This window comes from Nuphar pumila, chromosome 12, assembly GCF_984573655.1.
Source record: "Nuphar pumila chromosome 12, dmNupPumi1.hap1.1, whole genome shotgun sequence".
In the NCBI taxonomy this organism is placed as follows: Eukaryota; Viridiplantae; Streptophyta; class Magnoliopsida; order Nymphaeales; family Nymphaeaceae; genus Nuphar; species Nuphar pumila.
Window position 1 is genome coordinate 82,340,753 of NC_143260.1, and position 27,699 is coordinate 82,368,451.

The window sequence follows — 27,699 nt, forward strand, 5'->3', positions numbered from 1 at the left end:
AATTAATAAAGTGAACCACGGGGGAAACACTTATAACACCTACAAAGGGCAAACACAAAGAAGGTTATCATAATTCTAAAATTAATATTTTATTAAAACTAAGTATCCAAAAAAATATAATATTTAAATTTTATGCAAAACATGTAAGATAATGTTCATTAAAGAGGCATGAGACTAAGAAAATAACACAATCACAAAGACCACAAAAGGGCCAACAAGAGAAACACCCAATAACATAACTATTTTTAATAATTTTAAAAAAATATTTAAAAGGCATTTTTAAAAGTGTATGGTTCCCATAAGAAATCATGTTCAATACCTTATTCACAAATAGATAATCTCATTCATCATGTAAGACAATCACAAGTGCATAAAGATCATATATCAATATAAAAATTATTTATTCAAAATTCAAAAATGGCAAGGTATCCATGATCACTAAGATCCTAACCACATAATTATTATTACTTCAGAAAATATTTTATGTTTCACATAAAAATATATCAAAGAGAAGGGAAAAAAATTCAAACACAAGTTAAGCAAAATCCCATAAAATCATACTTGTGAATGACACACAAAACCATTTTAAAATAAATATTTCAAATTATTTTAAAAATATTTGACAAATTTTCAAAACAAACCAAAACAAAGTTCAATACAACAATAAATACAAACATGATTTGACATTTGTCTTCATGAAATGTTTGAATAAAGCATTTAAATGCCAACAATACATGCTAAAAAATTACTAGATCATATACATACATTTTAAATAAAGCGAGTTAAGAAAAAATCTCAAACTAGATCTCAAGCATACACATATATCATTTCACAAGATCAAACAAATATTATAAACCTTATAAAACATTTAATAAAAATAAAACCAACAATAATTTGAAAAGCATTTAGAGATTTTAGTTTAAAATAAAATAATAAATAACTTTCAAAGAGAAGAAAAAATGAGTGTTTTCTCATGCATAATGCATGAGATAGATAACTCAAATAATACTAAAGGTTCAATGTATATATATGTGGGGTCAAGTTTTCCCTTGAATCCAAGCCATACAACGATCACAAATCCTTCACGAAGCACGAACTCGAACCAAAGAATCCCAAAACCCCCAAAAAAGCAAAATACCAAGAAAGATTTCTTGGCTCTGATATCATATAATGAAATATGCAGAAATACAAAACAAAGACTTCTAAGAGCTTACATGTTCATAAACACAAAGTGCACATGCATATACACAAGTCTAACTAAGGGACAATCCAAAAGCACTAAGGCACTACACAAGCACTAAGTGCATATAAGACATAAAAGAATTAAAAGAACACAAGAATATAAAAGATATACATTTTATTGAGCATGAATGCTTAAGAAAAACATTAAGAAATAAAAGAAAATAAAATCCTCTATTTATACACATACAAAAGAGAATGAGACCTCAATAGAGTTGTTGGACTGTTCCAACAACTATATTGACTAGTTAACTATATGTTACTAGTCAAAAAAGAACCCAACAACTCTATTTGGTACTTGACCAAATATTCTCTATAAAAACAAAAAAGAACAAAAAAAGAATAAAGTAAAAGTACTAATGTGCCCCTAATGGGCACAACCTAAGTCACAGGGACTCGGCAAAGCAGGTGCTGCACTTGCGGCGATGCGACGCAACGCGGGTGCGCATGTGGGTGCAACATCGGGTGCGGTCAACACGACCCTGGGTGCGGTCAACGCACCCAGGATCATTTTGGTCCAATTTTTCGAACATTAAAAAAAACCTGATGAAAAAGGAGGATTAGGGCAATTTTTTTTTGCCCTAATCTCCTCTCCCGCGCAGCTTAGCTCGAGTCCTCCCGACTCCTCTGCCCGACACCACCTCCTCTCCCTCGTCGCAGGTACCCTCTAACTCCCTCTCTCTCTCTTCTTGTGTTGGCAATGGAGGGGTTGTTTCCCCCTGCTCCCTCTCACTCTCTTGTTGGGTCAGCAACGGAGGGGTCGAGCCCCCCCCTGCTCCCTCTGATTTCGATAGAGGAGGGGCTCGACCCCTCCCTGTTTTCGGCAAGGGAGGGGCCGAGCCCCCCCCCCCCCTCTCGCTCTCTTGTTGGATCGGTAGGGGAGGGGTCGAGCCCCCTTCCGTGCTCCCTCTTATTTCAGGGGAGGGGCTGAGTCCCTCCCTGTTTTTGGCAGGGGATATATATGTATATATATATGTGTGTGTATATATATATATATATATCAAGATAATGCTTGTATAATTGATTTGAAATTTTGAATGTATTTTTTTTTTTGTGTTTTCAGGATAAAAATGATGGATAAAGGAAAAGGACTTGCGTCATTCTCATCCCAACATTTGAGTTCTGATGCTAGTTTTGCTGATAGTTATAGTAAGACTGATGAGGTGGGGTCACTATGGGTACATGTAGATAAACTTGCAAAAACTGGAGAAGGAGGTGGTGGAAACAAGAGATTTCGATGCAAGCTCTGTGAAAGAAATTTTGTTGGGTCTTACACAAGAGTGAATGCCCATTTGTTGAAGATACCAGGACATGGCATTTTAGGATGTAGAAAAGTTGATGAGGCAATGCGAAGACAATACAAGAAAATACAAAAAGAATATGAGAAGAGAAAGACAATGACCGATTTTTGTACAGTTAGTGAGCCATTTGCAAGCCACCAAGAAGATGCTGAAAAAGAAAAGAAAAGTCAATGTATAGGAGGTAGAGGAACGATACAAGCAACATTTAATACATATGGAAGAGAAGAATTTGATAAAAAAGTTGGGAGGTATTTTTATTTAGTTCACTCCCATTTAATGCGGCTAGAAATCCTTATTGGAAGGATTTAGTAACATCCTTGGCAAATTGTAATTTAAGTAGCTATGTGCCTCCAAGCTCAGAAAAAATACGAACCACACTTCGTGCAGAAGAGAGGGCAAATGTGGAGAGGTTGTTGGAGATTAAAAAATATTCATGGGAGCAAAATGGAGTTTCTATTGTGTCTGATGGATGGACAGATATTCAAAGGCGTCCAGTGATCAATTTCATTGCTTCTTCACTTTTCAGTATTCTTGAAAGCAGTTGACGCATCTGGAGAATATAAAAATGCAGAGTATTTGAAGGGGTTGTTTATAGAATTCATAAAAGAAGTGGGTGATCAGAATGTTGTACAAATTATTACAGACACCGCTCCAGTTTGTAAAAGTGCAGTGCTGAGTTTAGAGAGTGACTACCCTCATATTGTTTGGACTCCCTGTGTAGCACACAGCTTAAATCTGGCCCTAAAGAGCATATGCAACCACAAAGAAGAAAAAAATTCACAAGCATATGCTTTATGTTCATGGATTGAAGATTTAGAAAGAAATGTCAAAAGCATTAGAAATTTTGTTGTTAACCACCATCGTGCTAATGCTATATTTAATAGGCATTCTGACTTGAAATTGTTGAAGGTCGTTGAAACACGTTTTGCGTTCATCATTGTGATGGTGAAGATGATTAAAAAAGTGAAGAATGCTTTGGTTAGCATGGTGACTGATGAAAATTAGACATTCTATCATGCTGATGATGATGTTAAGGCTCAAGAAATTAAGAAATTTATTGTTGATGATGAGTTTTGAGACAAAGTAGTATAGGGGTGTTCATAGATACTTTCTTCAATTTACCCAACCTATTTGGGAAATGTCGAGAGAAGTTGATAAGGATGAGCTCATGCTTCATAGAGTTTATGAAATGTGGGATAATATGATTGAAAAAATACAAGTTGTTGTTTTCAAGCATGAAGAAAAAAATCCTGCATTGGATGATTCAGAATTTTTTAACCATATTCATTCAATTTAGGCAGAAGATGGGATAAGAGCAACACTCATTTGCATTGCATTGCACATTCTCTTAATCCAAAATATTATGCAAAAAAGTGTCAAGCATGTGGTATTGGTCGTGTCTCTCCAAATCTAGACCCAGAGCTATATGTGTATGATAAGACTTTTTCCTAAAGCATATCTTCTAAATCAAGTCACACAAGAGTTTGAAAAATTTTCATCTTCGAGATTATATGGACCAACATTATTCGCGAGAGAGGAGGATAATATAGATCCTATCACATGGTGGTCAACATTTGGATCAGAAACACCTCTTCTCCAACGTCTTGCATTACGATTGCTATCGCAACCTGCTAGTTCATCTTATTATGAAAGAAATTGGAGCACATATTCTCAAATCCACAACGTAAAGAGAAACAAACTCACAAGCAAGCATGCAGAGGATTTAGTATATGTTCATTCAAATCTTCGTCTACTTTCGCGAACTAATGATGAATGCAGGTACTAATTTGCTCTCTTAGTTATTTGATTATTTATTTTTTAATTTTTCATTTAAATATACTTTTATTGTATTTAACTTTTATTATAAATATATATATATATATAATTTCGAAGTTTTAACAGTTTAACATTTAACAGTTAACATTGTCATAATATCATTCATCATGCATACAGTATATCAACCTAAATATCAAATTATCAATCAAATAAGTAAATGCTCCCACCTCTGTTTTCCTCATTTTTTTGCTCACGTTGATCCTGCAAGCCGAATACCAAATATAGCTTCAATGGAACAAATAAACAGACCCCATAAAGCGAATACTAAATATAGCTCAATGGAACAAATAAACATATCCTATAAGCCGAATACCAGATATAGTTCTCAATGCAACAAATAAACACATTACTATAAGCCGATTACCAAAAATAGCTCAATGGAACAAATAAACAAAGGGGTCAAAACTCTAAACAAATTCAACATCCCATAATATAACCAGCAAATCACCACATGCACCCCACATTCATAAAAGAGCTAAGCATAAAGCTTGAATATTAAACAATCAAAGAAAGAACATACGAAAAGAGAAGGAGGGGGGAGGGAAGGGGATGAGGTTTTACTTCATAGTGGCAGGTCCACAACTGCACTGAACGCAATGGCTAGCAGTAATGGCGTAGCTCCCGTTCGCAACGATCAATTCGGCGTCGAAAGCGTATCTCAGAAACCCAGAAGAAGTACAAGCTACATTCAATCCAAACCCCAAAATTTTCACCGAGAGAATACACAGAAAGGACTATACTCTCTCAGGAAAAATGAGAAAGAAATCGAGGAAAACGAAACGAGAGCAACTGGAACCTGCCAAGGGGACGACGAGGATGTCTCCGAGGGCGATGGCAGGGGAGCCCATGGCATTGACGGTCATGAGGTCAAAGAGGGTGGTGCTGTACCTGGCAGCGATGGTCGGGAGGGTGTCGGGAGGCTGGACGACGTAGGATAGGTAGACAGCGGGGAGGCCGTTATCAGAGGAGTTGAAGCAGGCGCAGGGGAGGGGGATCTTGAGGGGCTGGCCAAGGTCGATGAGGGCGGTGGCAGAGATGCCCCTCACCTATTGAAAACAGAGGGAGCGAGAGGGGGGGCTCGGCCCCTCCCCTGCTGACCCAACAAGAGAGCGAGAGGGTGAAGGGGGGGCTCAGCCCCTCCCCTGCCGACACAAGAAGAGAGCGAGAGAGGGTACGTACCTGCGAAAGGAGAGGAGGAGCCTGGTAGGTGGAGCTGGGAAGTCGGTAGGAGAGAGCTCAAGCTCAGGGGGAGAGGAGAGGAGAGATTAGGGGCAAAAAATTTTTTTTGCCCTAATCCTCCTTTTCATAGGGGAATTTTTTTTTAACGCCAAAAAGTGGACAAAAATGACCCTGGGTGCGTTGAACGCACCCAGGGTCGTGTTGACCGCACCCGCGTCGCGTTGCCTCGACGAGGGTGCGGCACCTGTTTTGCTGAGTCCCTGTGACTTAGATTGTATGCATGATGAATGATATTATGATAATGCTAACTGTTAAATTATGATAATGTTAACTGTTAAAACTTCAAAATTATATATATATATATATATATTTGCCCTGCCGCACCCCCGCACTCGCACCCGCACCCATGTGACTTAGGGCACAACCTATTACAATTATTGAAATAATAAAAATACTTCTAATGGATATTTACCTATTATATCATTATAAATAAAATATATATACATTATATATATACTTTATTGTAATGAAATAGAACAAAAGTAAATAAATGTCACTTATGGACTTACAAGAACACAACCAACTAAGAAGAACACTTGATTGATCAAGCCACACCACCTACACAAGAAATGCTCTAAAGGCATTGGAAAATGCAAGAGCTTGAAGCCCTATTTATAATACACAAGTCATGGGGAGCAGCCCAACTAGTTGTTGGGCTGCTCCCAACGGTCTCCAACAGATAGTTGGAGCTGCCCAATCACAGTACACATTTTACATTAACAAAAAAATAAAAAGAAACATAAAAATAAGCACTCAGGCCCTAATGGTTTTTCCGGTTTACAAATATATATATTAGAGGCTTATCTTAACAATATGAACCATATATATATATATATATATATATATATATATATATATATATATATATATATGTGTGTGTGTGTGTGTGTGTGTGTGTACTACTTAACAATCTTGAATTATGCCATTTGGAGTAGTGATTTAGCACATGTACAGGTATGTTTGTCAAAATAACTGATAGCCTTTGTGGTTGTTAAAAGGAACCAATATTCTATGGATATGTGAGCCCACTTAGGGGTTGTCCTGTTCTGCACCAAACAACAACTATAGACTGCATGAGGATGTTTGATCTCAATAAAAAAATAATTTTAGACAAAATATCCTTAAATACAAAATTGCTATTATACGATACAAAATGATAATGCATGATAATGCATGATAATGTATCCATTATTAATACATAAAATCATGCATTTTAGCATCTTTTATTGGTTTACATTTCATGCTTTTAATGTTTCAGAGTTAAAGAAGTCATGGTTCGAATTTTGTGCAATTCGGAGTTAAAACGAGGAAGTTACGACCGTTTTACGGTTTTAGAGTGAATCCCAAGGCAATTTGGACCTTGATCTAGTCCAAAACATGTTAATTGGATCATGGATCCAATTCAAACATGTTCAACAAATACTCCAACCCAAGTCCAAGTTAAACTTTTCAAGAAACCTCTTTTGAAAATGGCGCCAACCCCTCCTTTTGCAAATTTTAGTTAGCTAGGTTCTATTTTGGAAATAATAAAAATTAGGGTAGTTAATTTGTAATTCTTTTTAAAACCTAGTTTTAAACTATAAAGTCATATTAGGGGGCGTGAAAGGGGTATTCAGCCCATTTCACGCGAGCCCTAATCCTCTTTCTCTCTTCCCATTTTATCCAAGTTCTCTTTTGCTCTCTTTTTCCCTCTCTTCTTTCTCCCTTCTTCTTCTTTTCTTCTCATCAAGCAATAAAGATCTATATGAAGACCAATCCGAAAGAGGGTTGCACATCCGTAATTCGTTGAAGATCATTCTCTCTCAACCAAATCATCGAATTCATCGGATCTTGTATTTCGGTGAATTCGCTTTTCCCTCTTTCCAATTCACGCATGGTGAATGTGTGTCTCCTTTTTTATTTTTCTTGTCTTTGATTTGATTTAATTATTCTGCAATTTTAGAATTTCAGTAATGCAATTAGTTGTTGTAGCATTGCTTTTAGATCAATTTTCATTCAAAGAGACCAATCAATCCATGTAATTGCCTCTTGCTCAATTCAATGGATCGATCAGCCCTTGTGAATTAGATTAGTTTCTTTCTTTCAATTGCATTTTAATTTTTGTGTTTTTGTTTTTAATTCTGCAATTAGATCATTTTGGAGTTAGATTTCATTCTATGAATTCCAAATCATTCATTCTTTGATCTAATTCAATAGATCAAAGTGTGAAAATCGGAATTCTGAAAATTCGTTTTTGCTGATTTTTTGTAGTTTTTTGTTTTGATTATAAATACAGTTTTCATAATTCAAATCACGATCCGTAAAATGGATCTGAGTCTTGCTTGAGTCCTTTTTCTCTCTACAAAAATTCAGCAACATCAGATTCTGTTTCACGGTCCGTTTTGAGCTTTTTTGGCGACATATTCCGGTAATTCTGTTTTTCTGCAATTTTATTTCATGTATTTTTCCGCATTTTGTTTTTGATAGATCTGAAGCTTACAAACTCTGAATCTAAATCCGTAAAGTGGATTGGATTTCTGAACAAATTTAGTTTTTTCGATGAAATTTTTGTTCAGTTTCAATCTGTCTTACTATTTTAAATTTGTTGGATATCAGAAGTTGTCAGAAAATTTGACAGCAATTTTCTGCATTTTGAAATTGTTGTTCATCGATTAATAACTCGAGTTTCGCACGGAATTTTTCAATTCCGTAAATTGGATTCTCTTCCTATATGTGTTGAGATCATATCTGAAAATTTTCAGAAGAATCTGAATCCAATTGACATTCGTTTCTGCCAAATTACAAAAACCTATCTTGACAGGAAACTCTGGAATTGTCAATGGTAGAACTGTAATTTCATGTGCTAACCCCAAATTAGTGTAGATTTTGTATTTTTGTGTTTTTGTTGATTGTTTTTATAGAAAGGAGTCATTTGTTGATTCTATAGTGCTGACGAGAAGTGAATTTGGATTTAAAGTGATGAGGCGAAAGGCGAAAAAGCTCTATTTTTATATTTTTTAGCATTTTTCTTTTCTAGTTAATTAGGGCATTTTTTGCCACATTAAAATTTTATAATTAATTTCATTTTCAATCATTGGGTTGTAATAAGCACTTTAATATTTCATTGTTGAACATTGCAATTAGTTTTAATTTTTCTTTTTAAGGCAATAAATAATTCGAATTGAGTGGAATACAAAGTTTATCAAACTTGTTCCTCGAGTTCGATCCCGGTTCTCACTACTTGTGAGAGTTGAATTTTTAAAATTTGGTAACCAACTTTCATAAATACTTTTCATAAAAATATCTTTTTGAAAATACATTGATAAAGGTAACACCACAAAACAACATAATTTATCTTGATAGGCCCTCTATTATGCAATTATTGATGAAACAGTTCATCTATTCTTCTCAGATAACATATTTTCAGCTTTAGTACAATATTTGGGTCATTTGTGCCACGTCTTTATGGATGCACTCACTACAACAAAGCAGTAGATTAGCGACGACCACATTCCGTCGCTAATCCGTCGCTAACAGGCGTAGCGACAGATTAGCGACGACGAGGCAACGGTATGCTTACGTCGCGAATTTTTCGACGCTAACTGGCGACGGATTTACGTCCGTCGCTAGATTTATATGAATAGCGACGGATGGTTCCGTCGCTAATCCGTCGCAAACACGAAAAAAAATTAAAAAAAAATTATTTGAAAATTAAATACCGAGAACGGTACAATTTATATTTCCTGTACAATTTATATTTCCTGTAAATAAAAACAAACCACACAAAAAATTCCATATAAAAAGAATCTACAACAATTAATCGTTCCACCTTAAAATTAACAAGTTTAATTATTTACAATTCAACAATTACAATTAGGAAACATAAAAAAATAGAACTTCTTCAACACAGTTCTCTAATCATCACCAAGATTTTGTGCATCTTCTTGTTCATTGCCTTTATCTGTCCCTTCAGCTCCGCTACGCTGATTATCGCTAGCAGCCTACACAAAAAAAGAACAGTCAGTATTGATAAACAAAATATAATGAAATAAATTACACACTATATGTGATTCTATCATGTGCTCATGTGTGTTCTAAGGCAATAAAAAAACTCTATATGTGATTCTATCATGCTCATATGTGCTCTAAGACAGGCAAAAAGTTATATATGTGATTCTATCATGTTCATATGTGTGATAAGGCAGTCAAAAAATTGAATATGTGATTATAGCATGCTCATATGTGTTCTAAGGCAGCTAGAAAAACTCTATATGTGATTCTACCATGCTCAGATGTGCTTTAAGGTAGACAAAAAGCTATATATGTGATTCGATCATGCTCGTATGTGTGCTAAGGCAGTCAAAAAATTAAATATCTGATTATAGCATGCTCATATGTGCTCTAAGGCAGGCAAAGCAAAAAAAATTATATGTGATTCTATCATAAATGATATATGTTCTAAGGCAGTAAAAAAACTCTATATGTGATTTGTGCATGCTCATATGTGTTTTAAGGTAGTCAAAAAACTGAATATGTGATTATAACATGCTCATATGTGTTCTTAGGCAGTCAAAAAACTGAATATGTGATTATAGCATGCTCATATGTGCTCTAAGGCAGGCAAAAAAACTTTATATGTGATTATAGCATGCTCATATGTGCTCTAAGGCAATAAAAAACTCTATATGTGATTCTATCATGCTCATATGTGTGCTAAGGCAGTCAAAAAACTGAATATGTGATTATAACATGCTCATATGTGTTCTTAGGCAGTCAAAAAACTGAATATGTGATTATAGCAAGCTCATATGTGTTCTAAGGCAGTCAAAAAAACTTTATATGTGATTCTATCATGCTCATATGTGTTCTTAGGCAGTCAAAAAACTGAATATGTGATTATAGCATGCTCATATGTGCTCTAAGGCAGGAAAAAAAATTTATATGTGATTATAGCATGCTCATATGTGCTCTAAGGCAGGCAAAAAACTCTATATGTGATTCTATCATGCTCATATGTGCTCTAAGGCAGGCAAAAAGTTATATATGTGATTCAATTATGCTCATATGTGTTCTAAGGCAGACAAAAAACTGAATATGTGATTATACCTGAGAGGGACCTGGAATCGAAGATCCTCTGTTCAGAACAAGATTGTTGATCTCATTTCGGAGAAAGGGGGCGACAGTGTCATGGAAATAGTTATTCAGTGATTCCGTAACGATCTGGCGTACATCATCACCGGAAAGAATAGTCTGCTGCTTGGAGCTTATGTCGGCGCAAGAAGTCGGTGAGCCGTAACTGAAAGAAGCAATAACTGGTGAAGTGTTCATATTACTCCCAAACCCGAACACGCGACCTTTTTTGGGTTCACCTGCTGCAGTCACCCATGCTGTAGGATCAAATGATGGATGCTGAGTAGCGTCATCGCCATATCGCTCTACCATCTGTTGCTCATATGCCTCCTACAAAATAATGTTTAAAGTATTCATTAATAATTAATGATAACATTATGATAACTTGCATATATATTGCAATGATTATTAATAGAATTAATACATACCGTTGTCGTTCTCGCCTTCTCTAATACGAAGACTCCCGTGGTCTTCTGTTTATGTGTTTCTACAAACACATCCTTATATGGTACACTGCCTCCTTTTTCTGCTTCCTGCAAAGTTAAATGACAAAAGATTTAGTACACAAGTTTGCAACAATACTTATAAAATTAATATTATATATTGATGAGTTACCATTTTCTTCAGGTGGCTCCCAAATGTCTTAGATTCACCTGTGTGTAGATGGGCTTCGGGCATCTTCGATCGATTTTGTGCAGCCTTCGCAGAGCGATTTCTAAATGCATCTCCCGCCCACTTATCGCACATTTCATCCCAGTAATCTCTCCTGATAGTAATAGGGTCATGTCCCTTCCACAGTAATGGATCATCTACTACGCCAGATGCTTTTTTTGCTGCAGTCTTCATAGTGTGCAGCATGTCTGCAAATCGATTGGCGGCACCTTCTGCCACACCTTCCTTGCATCATTTTCTTCCACCGTAGTTGCGAAGCGATTCGAAGCCTACAAATATTTTCAGAAAGTTAGTAGACATTACTTAAATAAATTAAATATGAAACACATTAACTATGAGGAACAACTGTATACCGTGAATGAGGACCACAATTTGTCTAACACCTCCTTTGGGTACTCTTTCCCTTGAGCAACCGGTCCTGGTAGATGTTGAAGAAGTGAATTCCTAATCTCCCGTACTACTTCTTATGGCTCAAACCTCGTGCTGCACATGAATTGTTACACAGTAAATATCAATATAAAATATTTATAGGATATGCAATAATTGAAAACAAAATACTTACGGTCGATTATCGATATACACTATTCGAATGAGTCTTCTTGTGCCAGACTGAGAAGACCATGCTTCCTGTGTTGACTCCTGACTTGTGTGATCAACTGGTGTAGGTGGGTCGTCTATAGGCGAAACATCATCTGTAAAAAAATACGTTAGAAGTTCTCAGAATGCGCATTTGAACTAATCAAGCATCCAATTAGTTATCACAGGAGCCCGTGAAGATGAAGGTTGGGCCTGGCTACTACTGGATGGGCGACCACTGTAACCTCCACGAACCATATTCTAACAAATAACATATGTCATACAATACATTCAAATAATTCACATCAAGTATTACAATACATTCAAGTCATTCGCATCAAGTATTACAATAATTCAAATCATTCATATCAGGTACTGCAATGCATTCAAGTCATTCACATCAAGCATTGCAATGCATTCAAATCATTTGCATCAAGTATTACAATGCATTCAAATAATTCAAATCATTCACATCAAGTATTGCAATAATTCAAATCATTTGTTGCATAAATTATAATACATTCAAATAATTGAAATCATTCACATCAAGTATTGCAATGCATTCGAATCATTCGTATCAAGTATTACAATACATTCAAATAATTCAAATCATTCACATCAAGTATTACAATGCATTCAAATAATTCGTATCAAGTATCACAATACATTCAAATAAAATTTTTAATCATTCACATCAAGTGTTGCAATACAACTCATGCATTCGCATCAAGTATTACAATACATTCAAATAATTCAAATCATTCACATCAAGTATTGCAATGCATTCGAATCATTCATATCAAGTATTACAATACATTCAAATAAAATTTTTAATCATTCACACCAAGTATTGCAATACAACTCACATCAAGTACTGCAATGCATTTAAATAGAGGTTTGTAGTATAAAATTTTGCTCACTAGCTTGAGAATTCATCCTCATCACTAGTTTGACTTTCTTCTTCTTCTTCTTCTTTTTCATTGTTTGCCCAACCACTTGGTACATCATTTGGATCATATTCCTCTATGAATGTTTCATCGGCCAATGGAGATATGACATGCATATCATGCGCAACATCGTGACCATAAGCAAAGTCATAGACATCATCTGATTGATAGTAATCGTTGTCTTCAGCTAACTCATCTTCCTGTAACTGATCATACTCGGGGTATAATTTGGACTTCACCTTGCAAACTTCCCACCATTCATTTCTATCTGACTTTTTTATACTCGGATATGAAGTATAATAAACTTGTTGAGCTTGCGAGGCTAATATGAATGGTTCATATGTTCCAAACCTGGATTTATGATTCACCTCCACAATGCCTGAAGCTTTGTCGAGTCTTGTTGCAGTTGGATCAAACCAATGACACTTGAATAAAGTTACCCTGTTATTCATGCCTAAGTAAGTCAATTCCATTATTTCCTCTATAACACCATAGTAATCATGTTCATTTTCACCGTAGCTGTTACCCTTGACACACACGCCACTATTTATCGTTGATTTGTTTATACCGTAATCTTTTGTATAGAATCGATAACCATTTACGATATACCCATTGTAGCATTGCACAACTTTGGTCAGACCATTTTCTAAATCACATATTCCTTGATCTTTAACATCACCATGGCGAACCTACGCACAGACATAAACAATGATTGTGATCATGATCAATTAAGTAACTTAGTGTTGTTTATAAGTACAAAATTTATGTTAGCTTCTTTACCAACTGTTTCAACCACTCCACAAACTTAGTTTCATGTTCTTTTTGTACTTTTGCATCAGTGAGATGTGAAACTTCGCTTTGCAACTCCAGATCAAATCGTCTGCAAACCACAAATACTTATATTACCGAGACATGTATCCACATATAGAACATACAAGGATTTATAATTGAGTTGCATATACATATACTTACTCGATGTATGGGTCGATCACTGAAAGAATATAGATGTGTGCTGCATCTTGCTCTTGATCTGTCAATAGCCTTGATCGGCAACTACCAAATGCATGCCCAAGTGGTTGAAATATCGACAGCTTGTCAGCTACAATTACTTGTTCTCCATCATCGTTACGGGGCGGGCATGTGTAACGTGTTGGAATATGAGGTTCGAAGTACATAGATGAGAAATTTGAAATCTCTTCTAAAGTGTACGCCTCACAAATAGAGCCTTCTACTCTTGCTTTATTACGAACCTTTTTTTTTAGGTCGAACATGCATCTGACAAGAATATACATTTCAAACTTTAAATATCTGTCATTAAAGAGACAAATATAAAAAAACATATATCTTTCAAATGGGTACATCCATCGATATTGCACAGGGCCACCAACCCTTAGTTCATATGGCAGATGTATGATCAAATGTTCCATAACATCGAAAAATGCTGACGGAAATATCTTTTCTAGCAGACAAACAGTGGTGATGACAGAGTCCTCGAGATTTTTTACATCTGATACTACGACCTCTGATGCGCACAATGTTTTGAAAAATCCGCTCAACTCAGACAATACCCCTCATATAGGTTTGTCTAACATATCATGGAATGCTAGGGGTATCAATCGTTGCATAAAGATATGACAATCATGGCTCTTCAACCCATATAACTGTCCATCGTCAATCTTTACAGCCCGAGCAATGTTAGAGACACATCCATCTGCAAATCTCAGTTGTCTCAACCATTGACATACATGTTTTATTTGATCAGGTCCGAGCACGTACTTTGCCTTTGGTTTCAGTACTTTGCCATTATACTCTTTGAGTTCCAATTCTGGTCTTTTACATATTAATTTTAAATCCATACTGGCCTTCGGATTATCCTTCGTTTTTACTTTAATATTCATTACTGTATTGAATACATTATCAAACACATTTTTCTCTATATGCATCACATTCAAATTATGTCGTATCAATAGGGTCAGCCAATACGGTAGTTCCCAAAAAATAGTTTTCTTCATCCAATTATGATCCTTCCCAAATCCATGAAAGGGTGTAGGACTGCGGGCATTTGTTAATACATCTGGAAAGTATCGCAATCTTCTTAGAATCTCTATGTCAGACAATCTTGAGGATGAACTTTCTGTTTCAGTTGTGCCTGCTTTAAACGCATTTATTTGTCGTCGGAACGGATGATCGCTGGGTAGAAATTGACGATGACACTCAAACCAGCAAGGCTTTCTTCCATGCCTCAATCTAAAAGCTTTGGAATCCTCCATGTAGTACGGACAAGCCAACCTCCCATGTGTGCTCCAACCAGATAGCATACCATATGCAGGGAAGTCACTGATTGTCCATAGAACAGCGGCCTTCATGTTGAAATTTTGTTTTTTGTGGGCATCATACGTGGTAACACCGTCATCCCACAGTACTTTTAGTTCATCAATCAATGGCCTTAAATATACATCAAGATTTTGGCCAGGTGAGGTCGGACCAGGGATCAACAGAGACAAGAAAAGATTTGGACGTTTCATACACAAGCTTGGTGGAAGGTTGTATGGAGTTACAAATATTGGCCAACATGAGTATGGAGTTGATCTACCCCCAAATGGATTAAATCCATCTGTACATAGACCGAGTCTAACATTTCGCACTTCCATTGCGAAGTTCTGATGAGTACGATCAAAGTGCTTTCAAGCTTCAGCGTCAACAGGATGCGTGATCTTGTCTTCATCATGTCGAACTTTATTTGCATGCTATCTCATGTGTTTAGCTGTCCTTGAAGACATATACAATCGTTGCAATCTAGGAATGATAGGAAAATAGCGAAGCGACTTGTATGAAACTTCCTTTGATTTCGTGCTACCATTGCCTCTTGTCTTTGGCTTGAACCGAGGATGCCCACATGACGGGCATGATATGTTATTTTTTTGATCCTTGAAATACAACATGCAATGATTTGGACAAGCATCTATCTTTTTATACCCCATACCTAGAGCGTTGACCATAACTTTCCCACGATAGAAATTTTGTGGCAATTTTTCATCTTTGGGCAACATACTTTTCACAATCATGCACAAATGGTCAAAACATGATTGACTCAAATTATACTCGGACTTCAAATTCATTAGTTGAAGAACTGCAGACAAGATAGTGTGACTCTCACAACCGTTCCAAAGTGGCTCATCAGTATCTCTAAGTAAATCATAAAATCTACTAGCTGCATCGTTTGGTGATTCTTCATCTACTGCAGTTCTTACATCACTAGGACTCATAGCAGAACCCAGTTCTGTTCCTGCGACATCAAATATCAAATTCATATATGAATTATCGTGCTCCACATTCACCCGTGCATCAAAATTGTTTCTAAATTCTTCTCCATGAAACGTCCAATTTTGATAATCACTCACAAAACCCTTCCTGTATAGGTGATGTCTAACGCCATGAGGTTCTACAAATCGATTATTCTTACAAATCTTGCAGGGACACCTAATCCGACCTGTGGAATCCACTGTACTGACACTTGCCGTTGCAAATTCAATAAAACTGTCAACACCATCCATATATTCATGCGATAACTCATTGTCCACTATCCTACGGTACATCCATTCACGGTTTGCAGTCATTTTGTCGTATGATGTTACGAATAGTATCCTAACCAGTTAAAAGAGAACCATCAGAATGCTATTATGAAGAAAATATCAAATTTATCATGCAATATATGATGTCATACAATCACAAGAATTATGATGCATGCATTGATAACTTAATATTTTCATGTGCAAACTATTCATGACACGATACATTCATTTGAAACATGCTTTCATTATACAATTTCACATGGAAGACATAATCAAATTGAAAGTAACTACATGCAAGCATGGATACAATCACATCAAACATTGCAATACATCGAAATCATTCCTATCAAACAAATGTCAAACATGTACCTACAGCAAACACACTTCAATATTCCGCTAACTACTACCATGCCTAGCATGAAATCTGTACTCCAAAAATAAGAACACTTTTATTCTCATACATTAAAATCATGCTCAGCATGATCTCCGAACTCCAACAAAGCAGTCCTAGATATCAACAACTAAGTGAGTGTGTGAACAATAAAGTGTTACCTCCAATAAATTAAATAACATGTGATGCGCTTGCATCACTTACTCACCACGGGTATTTACCCAATTTGCATTGTTTTTGTCACTTACTTACCACGGGTGGCGGGGCACAAGCGAGTTCCGTTGAGAAATCTGCAAAAAACACTATGTTAAAATAAAGTCACCACCTGCCGAAAAAAAAAACCTGAGGCAGATGCAGTTTCACAGAACGTAGGGGGCGACCCCTTTGCCGAAAAACGCAAGGGGGCGACCCTCTGCCTGCCGGAAACGTAGGGGGGGCGACCCCCTGCCAGAAATGCAGGGGGTGACCCCCTGCCGGAAATGCAGGGGGGGGCAACCCCCTGCCTACCGGAAATGCAGGGGGGCCGACCCCCTGCGCCATGCTGCCGAAAACGCAGGGGGGCGACCCCTGTCGAAAATGCAGGGGGGCGATGCGACCCCCTGCTGCCAGAAACGCAGGGGGTCGATGTGACCCCCTGCTGCGGGAAACGCAGGGGGAGCGACCCCCTGCGCCCTGCTGCCGAAAACGCAAGGGGTCGACCCCCTATCGAAAATGCAGAGGGGAGCGACCCCCTGCTGCCGGAAACGTTGGGGGGTCGACCCCCTGCTGCTGGAAATGCAGGGGGGTCGACCCCCTGTCGAAAATGCAGGGGGGCGACCCCCTGCCTGCCAGAAACGCAAGGGGGGCGACCCCCTACCTGCCGAAAATGTAGGGGGGTCGACCCCCTGCCAGAAACGCAGAGGGGCAACCCCCTGCCAGCCGAAAATGTAGGGGGGGCGACCACCTGCTGCCGGAAACGCGGAGAGGCGACCCCCTTCCGGAAACGCGGGGGGGTCGACCCCCTGCCGACGGAAGCGCTTACCTGCGCGTCGCCGGGCGGTGGCGGGAGGCTGACGGGGAGCGGCGACTGGCGATCGGTGGACGGTGGGGGTCGGAGAGAGGCCGACGGGCGGCGGGCGGGAGCAGTTGAAGAGCGAAACAGGAAAAGAGAAAGAGGGATGGGATTAGGGATTTACGCGACATTTAGCGACGGAATATTTCCGTCGCTAAGCCGTCGTAAATCAAAATATCAAAATAGCGATGAAATCTATTCTGTCGCCACATCCGTCGCTATTTAGCGACAAAACGTTACATCGCAAACTCCGTCGCTAATTAGCGACGGTGTTTGAGACGGATTCATTTCCGTCGCTATTTTCGTAAAAATTATTGATTGTAGCGACAGATTTATTTTGCTCGTTAAGCCGTCGCTAGTTAACGACGGAATAATTCCGTCGCTAAATGCCATCGCTAATTCCATATTTTCTTGTGGTGACTTATATTAATTTTATGTGAAGGTGTCTTAACACATGAACATGTCATGCAACAAACTTTACGTTCACACCATTGCAAGTTTCAGATACTCGAGCAAATTTGGTTAGTGTTTTAGCATGTTACCTTTTACTACTGTTATATTCCAGTTTGCTGCCATCTTATATGGATCTGGGAACGTGTCCTCCTTTTAAGGTTGACCAACCAAAGGATTGTCTTCTTGTCCTCTAGTTTTTCTTAGATGAATGGTCATGGTCGTAGTCATGTTTTTGTCTCCATCCGGAGCTGAATCTTATAGAAAAAGTTTTACTTCTGCAATCTTTCAGGATGATCTTCCATATCATGTTCAAAACTGTGCTTTTACCTCTTGTACAAGATTGTGAATGCATATTCACTGTCACGATCTTGTCACTTGCTGTTAGTCTTTAGAGTGCAAATTTCTATTTTTAGGATGTCTTGTAACTAACATTATCTTCCTTATGCCTTTTTGCAGATACTCTTTAGTTCTTTAGTAAGAAAAGTTACAGGACAACCTCAGGCTAGTCAGGGTTCTTATTCTCAGATCAACTAAAGAAAATTGGTACAAGAAACTTGTCTGTTCGACACCGCTTCCTAGGTGCAGCCTGCAAGATTGATCTTTTGGATGGTGGTCTACTTGTCCACCAAATTTAGTCTAGCATATCTCCAAAGCAAGGCTCTCTATCAAAGAGACTAGTCATTGGAAGCAAAAGATTGGGTACACGACGAAGACATTCAATCGCTTCCTACGTGGGAAGTATTTTTTTTGTAAGCATGTGGGAATAGCAATATGTGTGTTCATTTTAATGTCCACCAAAGCAATAACTAAATATGATTTTGATGATTTTTGAAGTTGGGAGGGGTTTATTGGTAGTAGTAGCAGCTGATTGATGTAGCCCCTCATATTTGTAAGGTCCTGTATGAGAAAACGTTGTGCGCATTAATAAAAGAGCGTCAAATATGGAAATGCTAGGTTTGTCTCTAACTCCTGTCATTGAATAAACATAAATGAAAATATTGCGTTTGTAGGTACATCCAATGCTTACCTAAGTTATTTATGCTGCATTCTCTCGAAAATCTGCATATGATTACCTTGGAGGTTTTTTATAAGTTTGTTTTATGGGTGATAATCAAATGATGCTACTCGAGCTCAGCTTGGATTTGAATTCTTAAAATCTCTTTTGAGCATCACTTATTAACGATGCAAGCTCAAACACGTCTCATGTTTGAAAAGAAATTAAGCTTAGTCCAAGCAACACCAAGTTTGGCTCGAACCTTTTAGCTCATCTTTTTGTCTTTTTGGTAGTCAGGATTAGGCTTATCTATGATTACACATCTTTATTTTTATTTTAAAAATAATGTATTATACAAATTTTTAGTTTTAAATTCTTCTTCCTTCACTTAACTCACGGTAAACCTTCTTGCCACCTTCAATAATATTATTTTTATAAAACATCTCTTTAAGCATCACATTCATCTAACAGCCTCCAATTTTGACAGTCTTTTAGAACAATTTCATTGCTTATTTTCCCATGAAGCTATCAGTGCAGGTCACCTTGTGGTGGGACGATGCAGGTTCAAAACCCAATGGTATGTTGAATAACTGGTGGGGGCCTGCCCAACCCCAGCTTACCTATCTAAAATAAATAATAAATTCCCGTTTTAATAGCCAATCTCGGAGATGGCTACCATGGAATTCTAACCTGACATCCACCGGTTATCTCATTCGATCCCAGCAAAGCTCAAACTTGATACGAAGTTAGTGAACAAAATCAAATCAAGCTAAAGATTTGTGGGACAAACTTGAGGCAAACACAAGTTTGAGCTTGAACTCGACATTTCCTAACAAATCAAACCTGAACTTAGAATTCACTAAAAAAACGTTCTTATTAACTGAATTTTTTGACAGACTTCTTGGTATTAAATAGAGAAAAGCCATTCGATTGGCACAGCAGGGCCCTGAAAATGGCTAGAATTTGCAAAGTTCATGTTTGTACAGTTTTATGGCTAATTTTCAGTAAAGAAACACTTCCCACTATGGTTTGACAGCGTAACAAACATATGGGTCATGGAAACAGTTGAATTATATGATTTTGTGTGTGGAGAGAGAGAGAGAGAGAGAGAGAGAGAACTAAGATTAAATATGAATAAACAATCTACATTCCTGCCTAAAGGACAAACGAATTTGCAAACTCAGAGTGTCATTTGGATGGAGATGCCCAAACAATGCAGTATCAAAATATGCATCACAGACGGCTTTCACTTCTCTGTCACATCCTCCACCAAACCGATCAAGCTGATCGCACTTCCCAAGTGAAGCCAGAGGTTCTCTCGTTATTTCCATCACAACAAAAGGAATAGCTGAATCATCCATTCATGTGTAACAATCAAGCCATGGCATAGCATGGCACTTTTATGGTCTCCGCATCAATCTGTGGGGAGAACAATAAATGATGATTGCCATAAACTGGAAGATACAAAATAATGATACAATTGACAGATAGAACACTAGGGGATACATTTAGAAGGCAATCATGTATCGTTCTCATTGATTTCTTGGAAGAAAGCCTTGGCAGATTCATATGTAGACCAGCAGATGGCTGCAGCAGGTGCATGGAATAGCATTCTTGGTCTCCATCCTTTCATCAAGCCAGCATAACCCTCTTTCTGAACAATCATTTGGATCACATTTCCAATTGAGCTGCTAGTGAATCTATCGCAGCCGCAGACGCCCTGGAACAAAAACATGGCACAATTATCCAAACACTGACAGGCTTGAATAGCAAGAGGATTTTGGAATGTCAAGCACTACAGAGCTCTAGCAATGAGGTTCACTAACCAGTAACCAGAAACGACTAACACATCATATAAAATGACCAAGATGGTAAATATACTATTAAAAACAGCAGAAAAATAGTAGGTTTGCACTGATCAATTTGCTCTATATCAATATATTAGCATAAAATATTGCTGTCATTGATTACATGCTATCAGCATCTCACAGGATAGAGCGTAACTACTATAAGCCACTTGATCATGCCATACAACTATTTACAATAACCACGCATATAATGGAAGCCACCTACAACAAATATTACTCTTGTTCTGTTCCATTATCAAGTCTTATGTCACTGTGAAACCATATACCTATCTGGGCAATCTGTTGGTTAAAAACCATGTTAAAAAAGCTGCCCGTTTTGGGAAAGAAAGGTTAAACAACATAAGAAACAACTTTTCTGGGGATCGAATCCAGAAACATGTATATTCATCCCACCTGTCACATGGACATGACTGAACCGACATGGAACACAATATTTTTGTGTAGTTTCTGAATAAGAGCGTATAAGGGGACATGACAAGTAAATTGGATACACAGAGCGCAATTGAAACCATACAACAGACATTGGAACCATCTGCACAATTGAAACCATAAAACGGACATTGGAGCTCCTGCTCTATTTTGTGATCAATTACCATAGGCCTACACTTCTACCAGTAGCAGTGGTGTTATCAAACTTCAGGTGTTAAGACGTAGTAGAATTATTATTTACCACAATTAAAGGCCTGGACAACCTAACTGAGCATATTTTGTTTGTGAATTATAAAGCTCATTGGCCAGCTGCAAGACACGATATCTCTACTAAATAACTTAAGATGCTATTCTATTACCCTCTTACTGGTCAACCAAATTCCCAACAAAAAAATGTTCTCTACCATCGAATCATAGTTGGCAAAACCGGCGAGTCAACTAGGGAATCGCCCGAGTCGACCCGGATCAGACCCCAACTGGGTCACGATTCAGGACTGCCTATCCAACCCATTATATATATATATATATTTTTATCATGTATTTTATTATTTTAATGCATAATTCTTATATAAAGTCACCTGTTATGAAGAATCTAATATTGTTCAATGAAAAAAGTTAATAATTATAGGTTTTTCTATATCTATTGACATATTAGCTTGAAGTTTAGTTATTTCCATGTCTTAGACATGTGCTTACACTATAAAATACAAAGTCCTGACTTGTCCGAGTCACCGAGTCAACCTGCTGACTCGGTGACCCAGTAGGGGTCCAATCAGAGCCCGAGTCAAGAGTTTGCCAACTATGCAACGAATAAGCATATATGAAATGGCTAACATGAACAGAAAGGATACAAGAATAGGACGCAGAAGTTCTTGTATACAGGTTAAAATAAATGATAGCCATCAAATATGTTGCCCCAAAGCCACATAAAGCAAATAATAATTGAGCCACCGCTTCCCTGCTCCATATCAAGGCGCACTTGCTATCAATTAGACTAGTCTCTGGAAATACAAATCTAATTACAACAGGCATACCTGCTCATCATGCACCCATTATACCAACACACATGTCATTAACACATGCTAGAAGTCTAGTTATAACTGCATTTGCAAATGCAGTCTCCCTGTTATAGACATAACTTCCTCTAGAAGCTATGTCACATGGGTGCGGGTGCGGGTGCGGGTGAGGGTGTGGGTGTGGGTGTGGGTGTGGGTGCGGGTGCGTGTGCGGGTGCGGGTGAGGAGATGCAGCACTTTAAAAAAACATGGGTGCGGGGGTGTGGCAAAAAAAAAAATCAGACCCGGGTCGGATTTGGATCCAACCCAGATCCAAACCTGATAAAACAATCGCTGCGTGCTTTAAATAAGCACGCAGGGTAGGGTTTCTATTCGAGAAACCCTCCCCACGCTGGTCACTCTCTCTCCTCGCTCGCCTTCTCCCCCCGCCGCAGGTTCCCCCCCCCCCCCCCCCTCTCCCGTTCGTTTTCCGGCCACCTGACGCCGGCAAGCCCGACATCCGGCAAGCCCCACGTGCCTGCAATGCGACCTCCGGCCCCTTTCAGGTGAGCTCCCTCTTGCCTCTCTCTTTCCTCGTTGTCTTCTTCTTCTTCTTCAGGTGAGCCTCCCTCGATGGGGTTTTCTTTTTTTTTTTACATATCGGGTTGACCGCACTAGGTGCCGCACCCACATCGCGTCGACGTGGGTGCAGCACCTGGTTAGCCGAATCCCTGTGACATAGTCTAGAAGGTAGTATGCATTGAAACACAATCATGCATCAGCTCACATAAAGGCCTATTGCTCACAGCGGACATAAAAGAGGAAGTGATATGAGATCAAATGGAAAGCAAAATACAAAACAAAGGAGAAAGAAATAAAAATGATTATTCTTAAATTTTATGATTTCATAATGTAAAATTTAAAATCTTCTCAAAATCTAAAAATGATGATTGACAATTTAAAGAAAGTACATGAGGAGTGAGAGGGAAGTGTGAAAGGGAGCACATGGAAAACATAAAAAGGCATGAGAGAAGCATATAAGAATCATGTAGGAAAGCAGGGAAGAAACATGTGGGAAACATAGGAGAAGTGTGGGAGAATCGGGATTTCTATCAAGTTTCGGAAGCGAGGAGTTTCGCACTTCCGAAGTGACTTTTGGGGAAGCATGCTTCCCACCTATCTATGAAGTTTCCGCTAACTTTGTTTGATAACTATTACTCATTCTCTAATACTTCATGAAATCCTACACAACTAGGTAACTTGATCCCCACAACCAACCATTCTGCCATTTATTCTTTTCAAGCATGGCTTTAGGGACTATAACTGCAACTTGTTCACAAAATTAAGTACCGTTTAGAATGGAAGTATCAACTACCTAGTTTCCATCATCTCTGTAGCAAAGAACTTGCAAGCATGTTCAACAATCTGGTGTAAATGTCCAATATATTGCCAGATTATGATGAATCTATGTTTTTATTTTATTTACAAAGTTCTCTATTATCTAATATCATTATTAAGCTGACCCATTCTGTCTCTTGTATATATGTCATCCAAATCTTCTCCTCTTTGAGTTCTAAACTAGTACTCACTTCACATGCCATTACTGCCAATATTATCTACAGAAAACCTTGCCTCAACTTCTAATATTTTACTTTATGATGTTAAATTCCTGCAATCTGTAAACCGCTCACCACACTCCACTATTGCTGGATAGATGCTACACCTCCTCTATCATGCTTTGAAAATTGTTCGCAATCACAGTTTTCAGATCTAACCATGTAAAAGGAATAATGTATGAGAAGCAACTATATGGAACCGAAAGAATTGGACCTGAATCCCTGGAAAATTCTCCCATTACCTCCCTTTCCTATCACAGCTACCAAGAGGTGTTTGTCCAGACTAGTATTTTCTTATCACATGAATAAAGGAACTTCCCATCTTTGTTACGAGTCCACTAACTTCACAAGACCTGTGCAGATATTTATCATGATACACAATTTTATACACAAAACAAGCCATGATACATACAGACGTATGCTGACAAGTATTATTTTGTTGTAAATCGAAGACCCATCAAATATGACACTGCTTAAGGTTATGGCCATAGTACACATAGCATCCTTGTGCAGCAGTCTGAAATCATACAATATCCACCTGCTACCGGATTGTGATTCATACTCGCTATGAACCACAAAAATCGAGAAACACAAGGTTGTGGTTCTCACTGCTTTCTACTAATCAAACACCAAATAGCTAAAAAATAAAGGTTGCCTGATACCAAAACAAAAACTAGAACAAACTTCTCAAGGTTATTAACAATAACTATGTGGCTATTAACTAACAAGGGAAATCCAAATGCACCCAAAGGTGCTACTGCCTACTTACAGTAAGGATACAAATCAGCTAATCTTTCAGTATCATATAATTGAAGGCTATCCAAGAAAAACAGAAATGAAAAAACTAGGGCTTCAACAGATCCCAGAGCCACATCCAGGAGCCAGCGAGCAACTAATTCCAAGGCAAAGAAAGAAAGACCAAAATTAGGAGATAAACACGTCAAAAGTGAGAAGAATGATTTGGTTATCACCATAAGCTCTGCAAATTAAGAACAAAATTTTAGTTCATGAAACACGAGTGAAGGAAATCAAGATTGAAAGATTATCATTCTATACAAGTAAAAGCAATAAGATTTAATCCACAATAGTGTTAATAATGGATTATTCAGACAAATTGCTTTTCATATATAGATTTGAAACCATCTCCAGATTAATCCTTCTAGAAGGAAATCTATTAAATGAAAACAACAACACAACACACACACACCTCACAGAAGGAGAAATTAAAAAAAAAAAACAATAGGGCCATAACTATAATACAAACACCATAACATACCATACGGTTTCTCCTTTAACAATCAAACTAAAGAATTGAGTTAACGGAGAAGCCCATGGTAATAGTATTAGTAAATTCCACACCACGAGCCAATCACATCAAAGCTTCAAAAAGCGAATCTATGCCAACAACCAAAAGAATTTCAATCACTCCAAAACAATATTCCCATAAAGATCAAAACTTGAGCTTCCCATGATCACCAACAATACCTGGCACTGTAACCGCGTCTTAACGACATCCAATGGAGTCGTAATGACACCCGCAAGCGTTCCTGCTGCTACCCCTGCGGTCACATGAACGAGGAGCCGCTCCTCGCTCGCGCTGCCGGGGCTAATCTCCATGAGCGCCCTCTTGGCAGCCTCATAGGTAGCAAAATGGACGGCGGTAAAGGGTGCGTTCATCACAATGGTTGTCCTATACGAAGCATAGAAACCCTTCAGACCCTCCTCCCTCATTATCCTCCCGATGCAATCCACCACGCCCCTGTAAGGGCTACTCTTGAGCTGCAGCCTCTGCTTCACAACATCCATGGGGGTGAAAACCGCATCGCTCGCGACGGTGGCAGCGACGCCGGCGACCGCGTGGGCAAGGGGGTGGTGGCCGGGCAAATTCCCACCAAGGAGCGACTTGCACCGCTCATAGACAGAGAAGTAGACGGCGTGGGCTGGCCCTGCGCCGAGACCCATGGCGCCGATGCCCCGATAGAGACCGAGGGCGCCTTCGACCTTCACGACGGACCGGAGCGCCTGCCCGACGGAGCCGCCCGAGCCCGAAGCCAACACCTGCATCCTTGTCTTGAGGGTATCGATAGGGAACATGGCCATGTGCTCGACGGAACCGGCGATCGACCCGGCTACCATGAATTGCCAGAATTTCAGGCCGTCGTGAGAGACACCCTCGATGCCTTCGTCGCCGGAGAGGATGGCAGCGGCGTCGGCCATTGGAGAAGGGAAAAGGAAGTGGGTAACGGCGATTTGGGGATTAGGGTTTCGGAAGCAGATGCCTGCACTCTGTAATTAGGGTTAGGGTTAGGATTAGGGTTAGGGTTTGCCTCCATACAGAAACTACCAAGTCGAGGGTTTTTCAAGTAGAAGCATCACATCGGTTGGGTGCTATCACATCCATTCGTCCGATTCAGGGGACGATGGATGACAATGCAAAAATGGGGTGTAGCAATCAGACTCTGACCTTTGCTTATGTCTCTGGAATTCCAAAAAGGAGAGAGAGAGATGACACAAAAGATCTATAGGAGATGATAATGGTAGTGATGCTCTCTCTCTCTCTCTGCTTTGATGTTGATACTTTGATAACACAGTGCCTGAAGAAGACCAGAAAGATGGGAAAGATATATGGGGAGATGATTCTGGATCCAAGAATAGCCAAGACCGATTGATTGGGATGCCTTTTGTCCAAATCTTAGGGACTCACTCACTCTTTCTCTCTCTCTCTCTCATCAGATTACTGGTAGGGATGCACAACGAGCCGAGCTATTTCGGGGTCGACCAGTTTCCAAAAATAAACGAATCGAGCTTAAACAAAGGTTTACGTTCAGTACACTTAAACAAGCCGAGCTTCAACATTCAACATGTAATCCAAGTTGATTAGGCTTGATAAACCCGATTAAGTTCGATTCACATAGTTATATAAAAAATTTAAAATTTATATTTGTATATTATTTTTCACACTAGAACACAAAAAAAAGTTACCGTCAATGAGTTTTTTGGTCTCTTTCAATTTGAAAATGATGGGTTCAAATCCCACCGTTTACCTTTTTAAAAATAAACTTTTAACACATTAAAAAAAAAAAACTTTAAACACAGTTTATAATGTGTTCAACTTGAAGTCACTTCTTATTGCCCAGCCGAAACAAGTCAAACCCGGCTCATGTGCATCCCTAATTAATGGCATCTCCATTCCCACTAGTTCCACACAAATCCTGCAAACTAGGGTTTGGGGAGGGGGTGGTTGGATCTGATCTAGATCCATATAAATCTGAGCCTATATTCAAGATCTATCTTCCTTAGGTCCATGCATAATATTGTGATGATGTGACTACTGCTATGAATATATGATGATGATGATATCCTTAAAAAAAGTTGTATATTGTGATGATGAATTACTAATATGTTATTTTA

General features: G+C 38.5%; 1 protein-coding gene and 1 pseudogene across 2 annotated transcripts; both read right to left on the reverse strand.

Annotated features, from left to right (window-relative positions):
• Positions 1-4,933: 4,933 nt before the first annotated feature.
• On the reverse strand, positions 4,934-20,741 carry LOC149821081 (lysM domain-containing GPI-anchored protein 1 pseudogene; annotated as a pseudogene).
• Positions 20,742-20,748: 7 nt separating this feature from the next.
• On the reverse strand, positions 20,749-26,898 carry LOC149821082 (uncharacterized). Of its 2 annotated transcripts, XM_089982279.1 has the most exons (3): positions 25,774-26,898; positions 20,887-21,100; positions 20,749-20,799 (listed from the first exon to the last, which is right to left on the reverse strand). In XM_089982279.1, exons 1-2 carry the CDS (start codon positions 26,503-26,505, stop codon positions 20,900-20,902), a joined length of 933 nt encoding a protein of 310 aa, XP_089838405.1. In that variant the 5' UTR covers positions 26,506-26,898; the 3' UTR covers positions 20,749-20,799; positions 20,887-20,899. The 2 variants fall into 2 exon arrangements, with proteins under 2 accessions (XP_089838405.1, XP_089838404.1); XM_089982278.1 differs by having other exon boundaries at positions 20,749-21,100; positions 25,774-26,895.
• Positions 26,899-27,699: the final 801 nt, after the last annotated feature.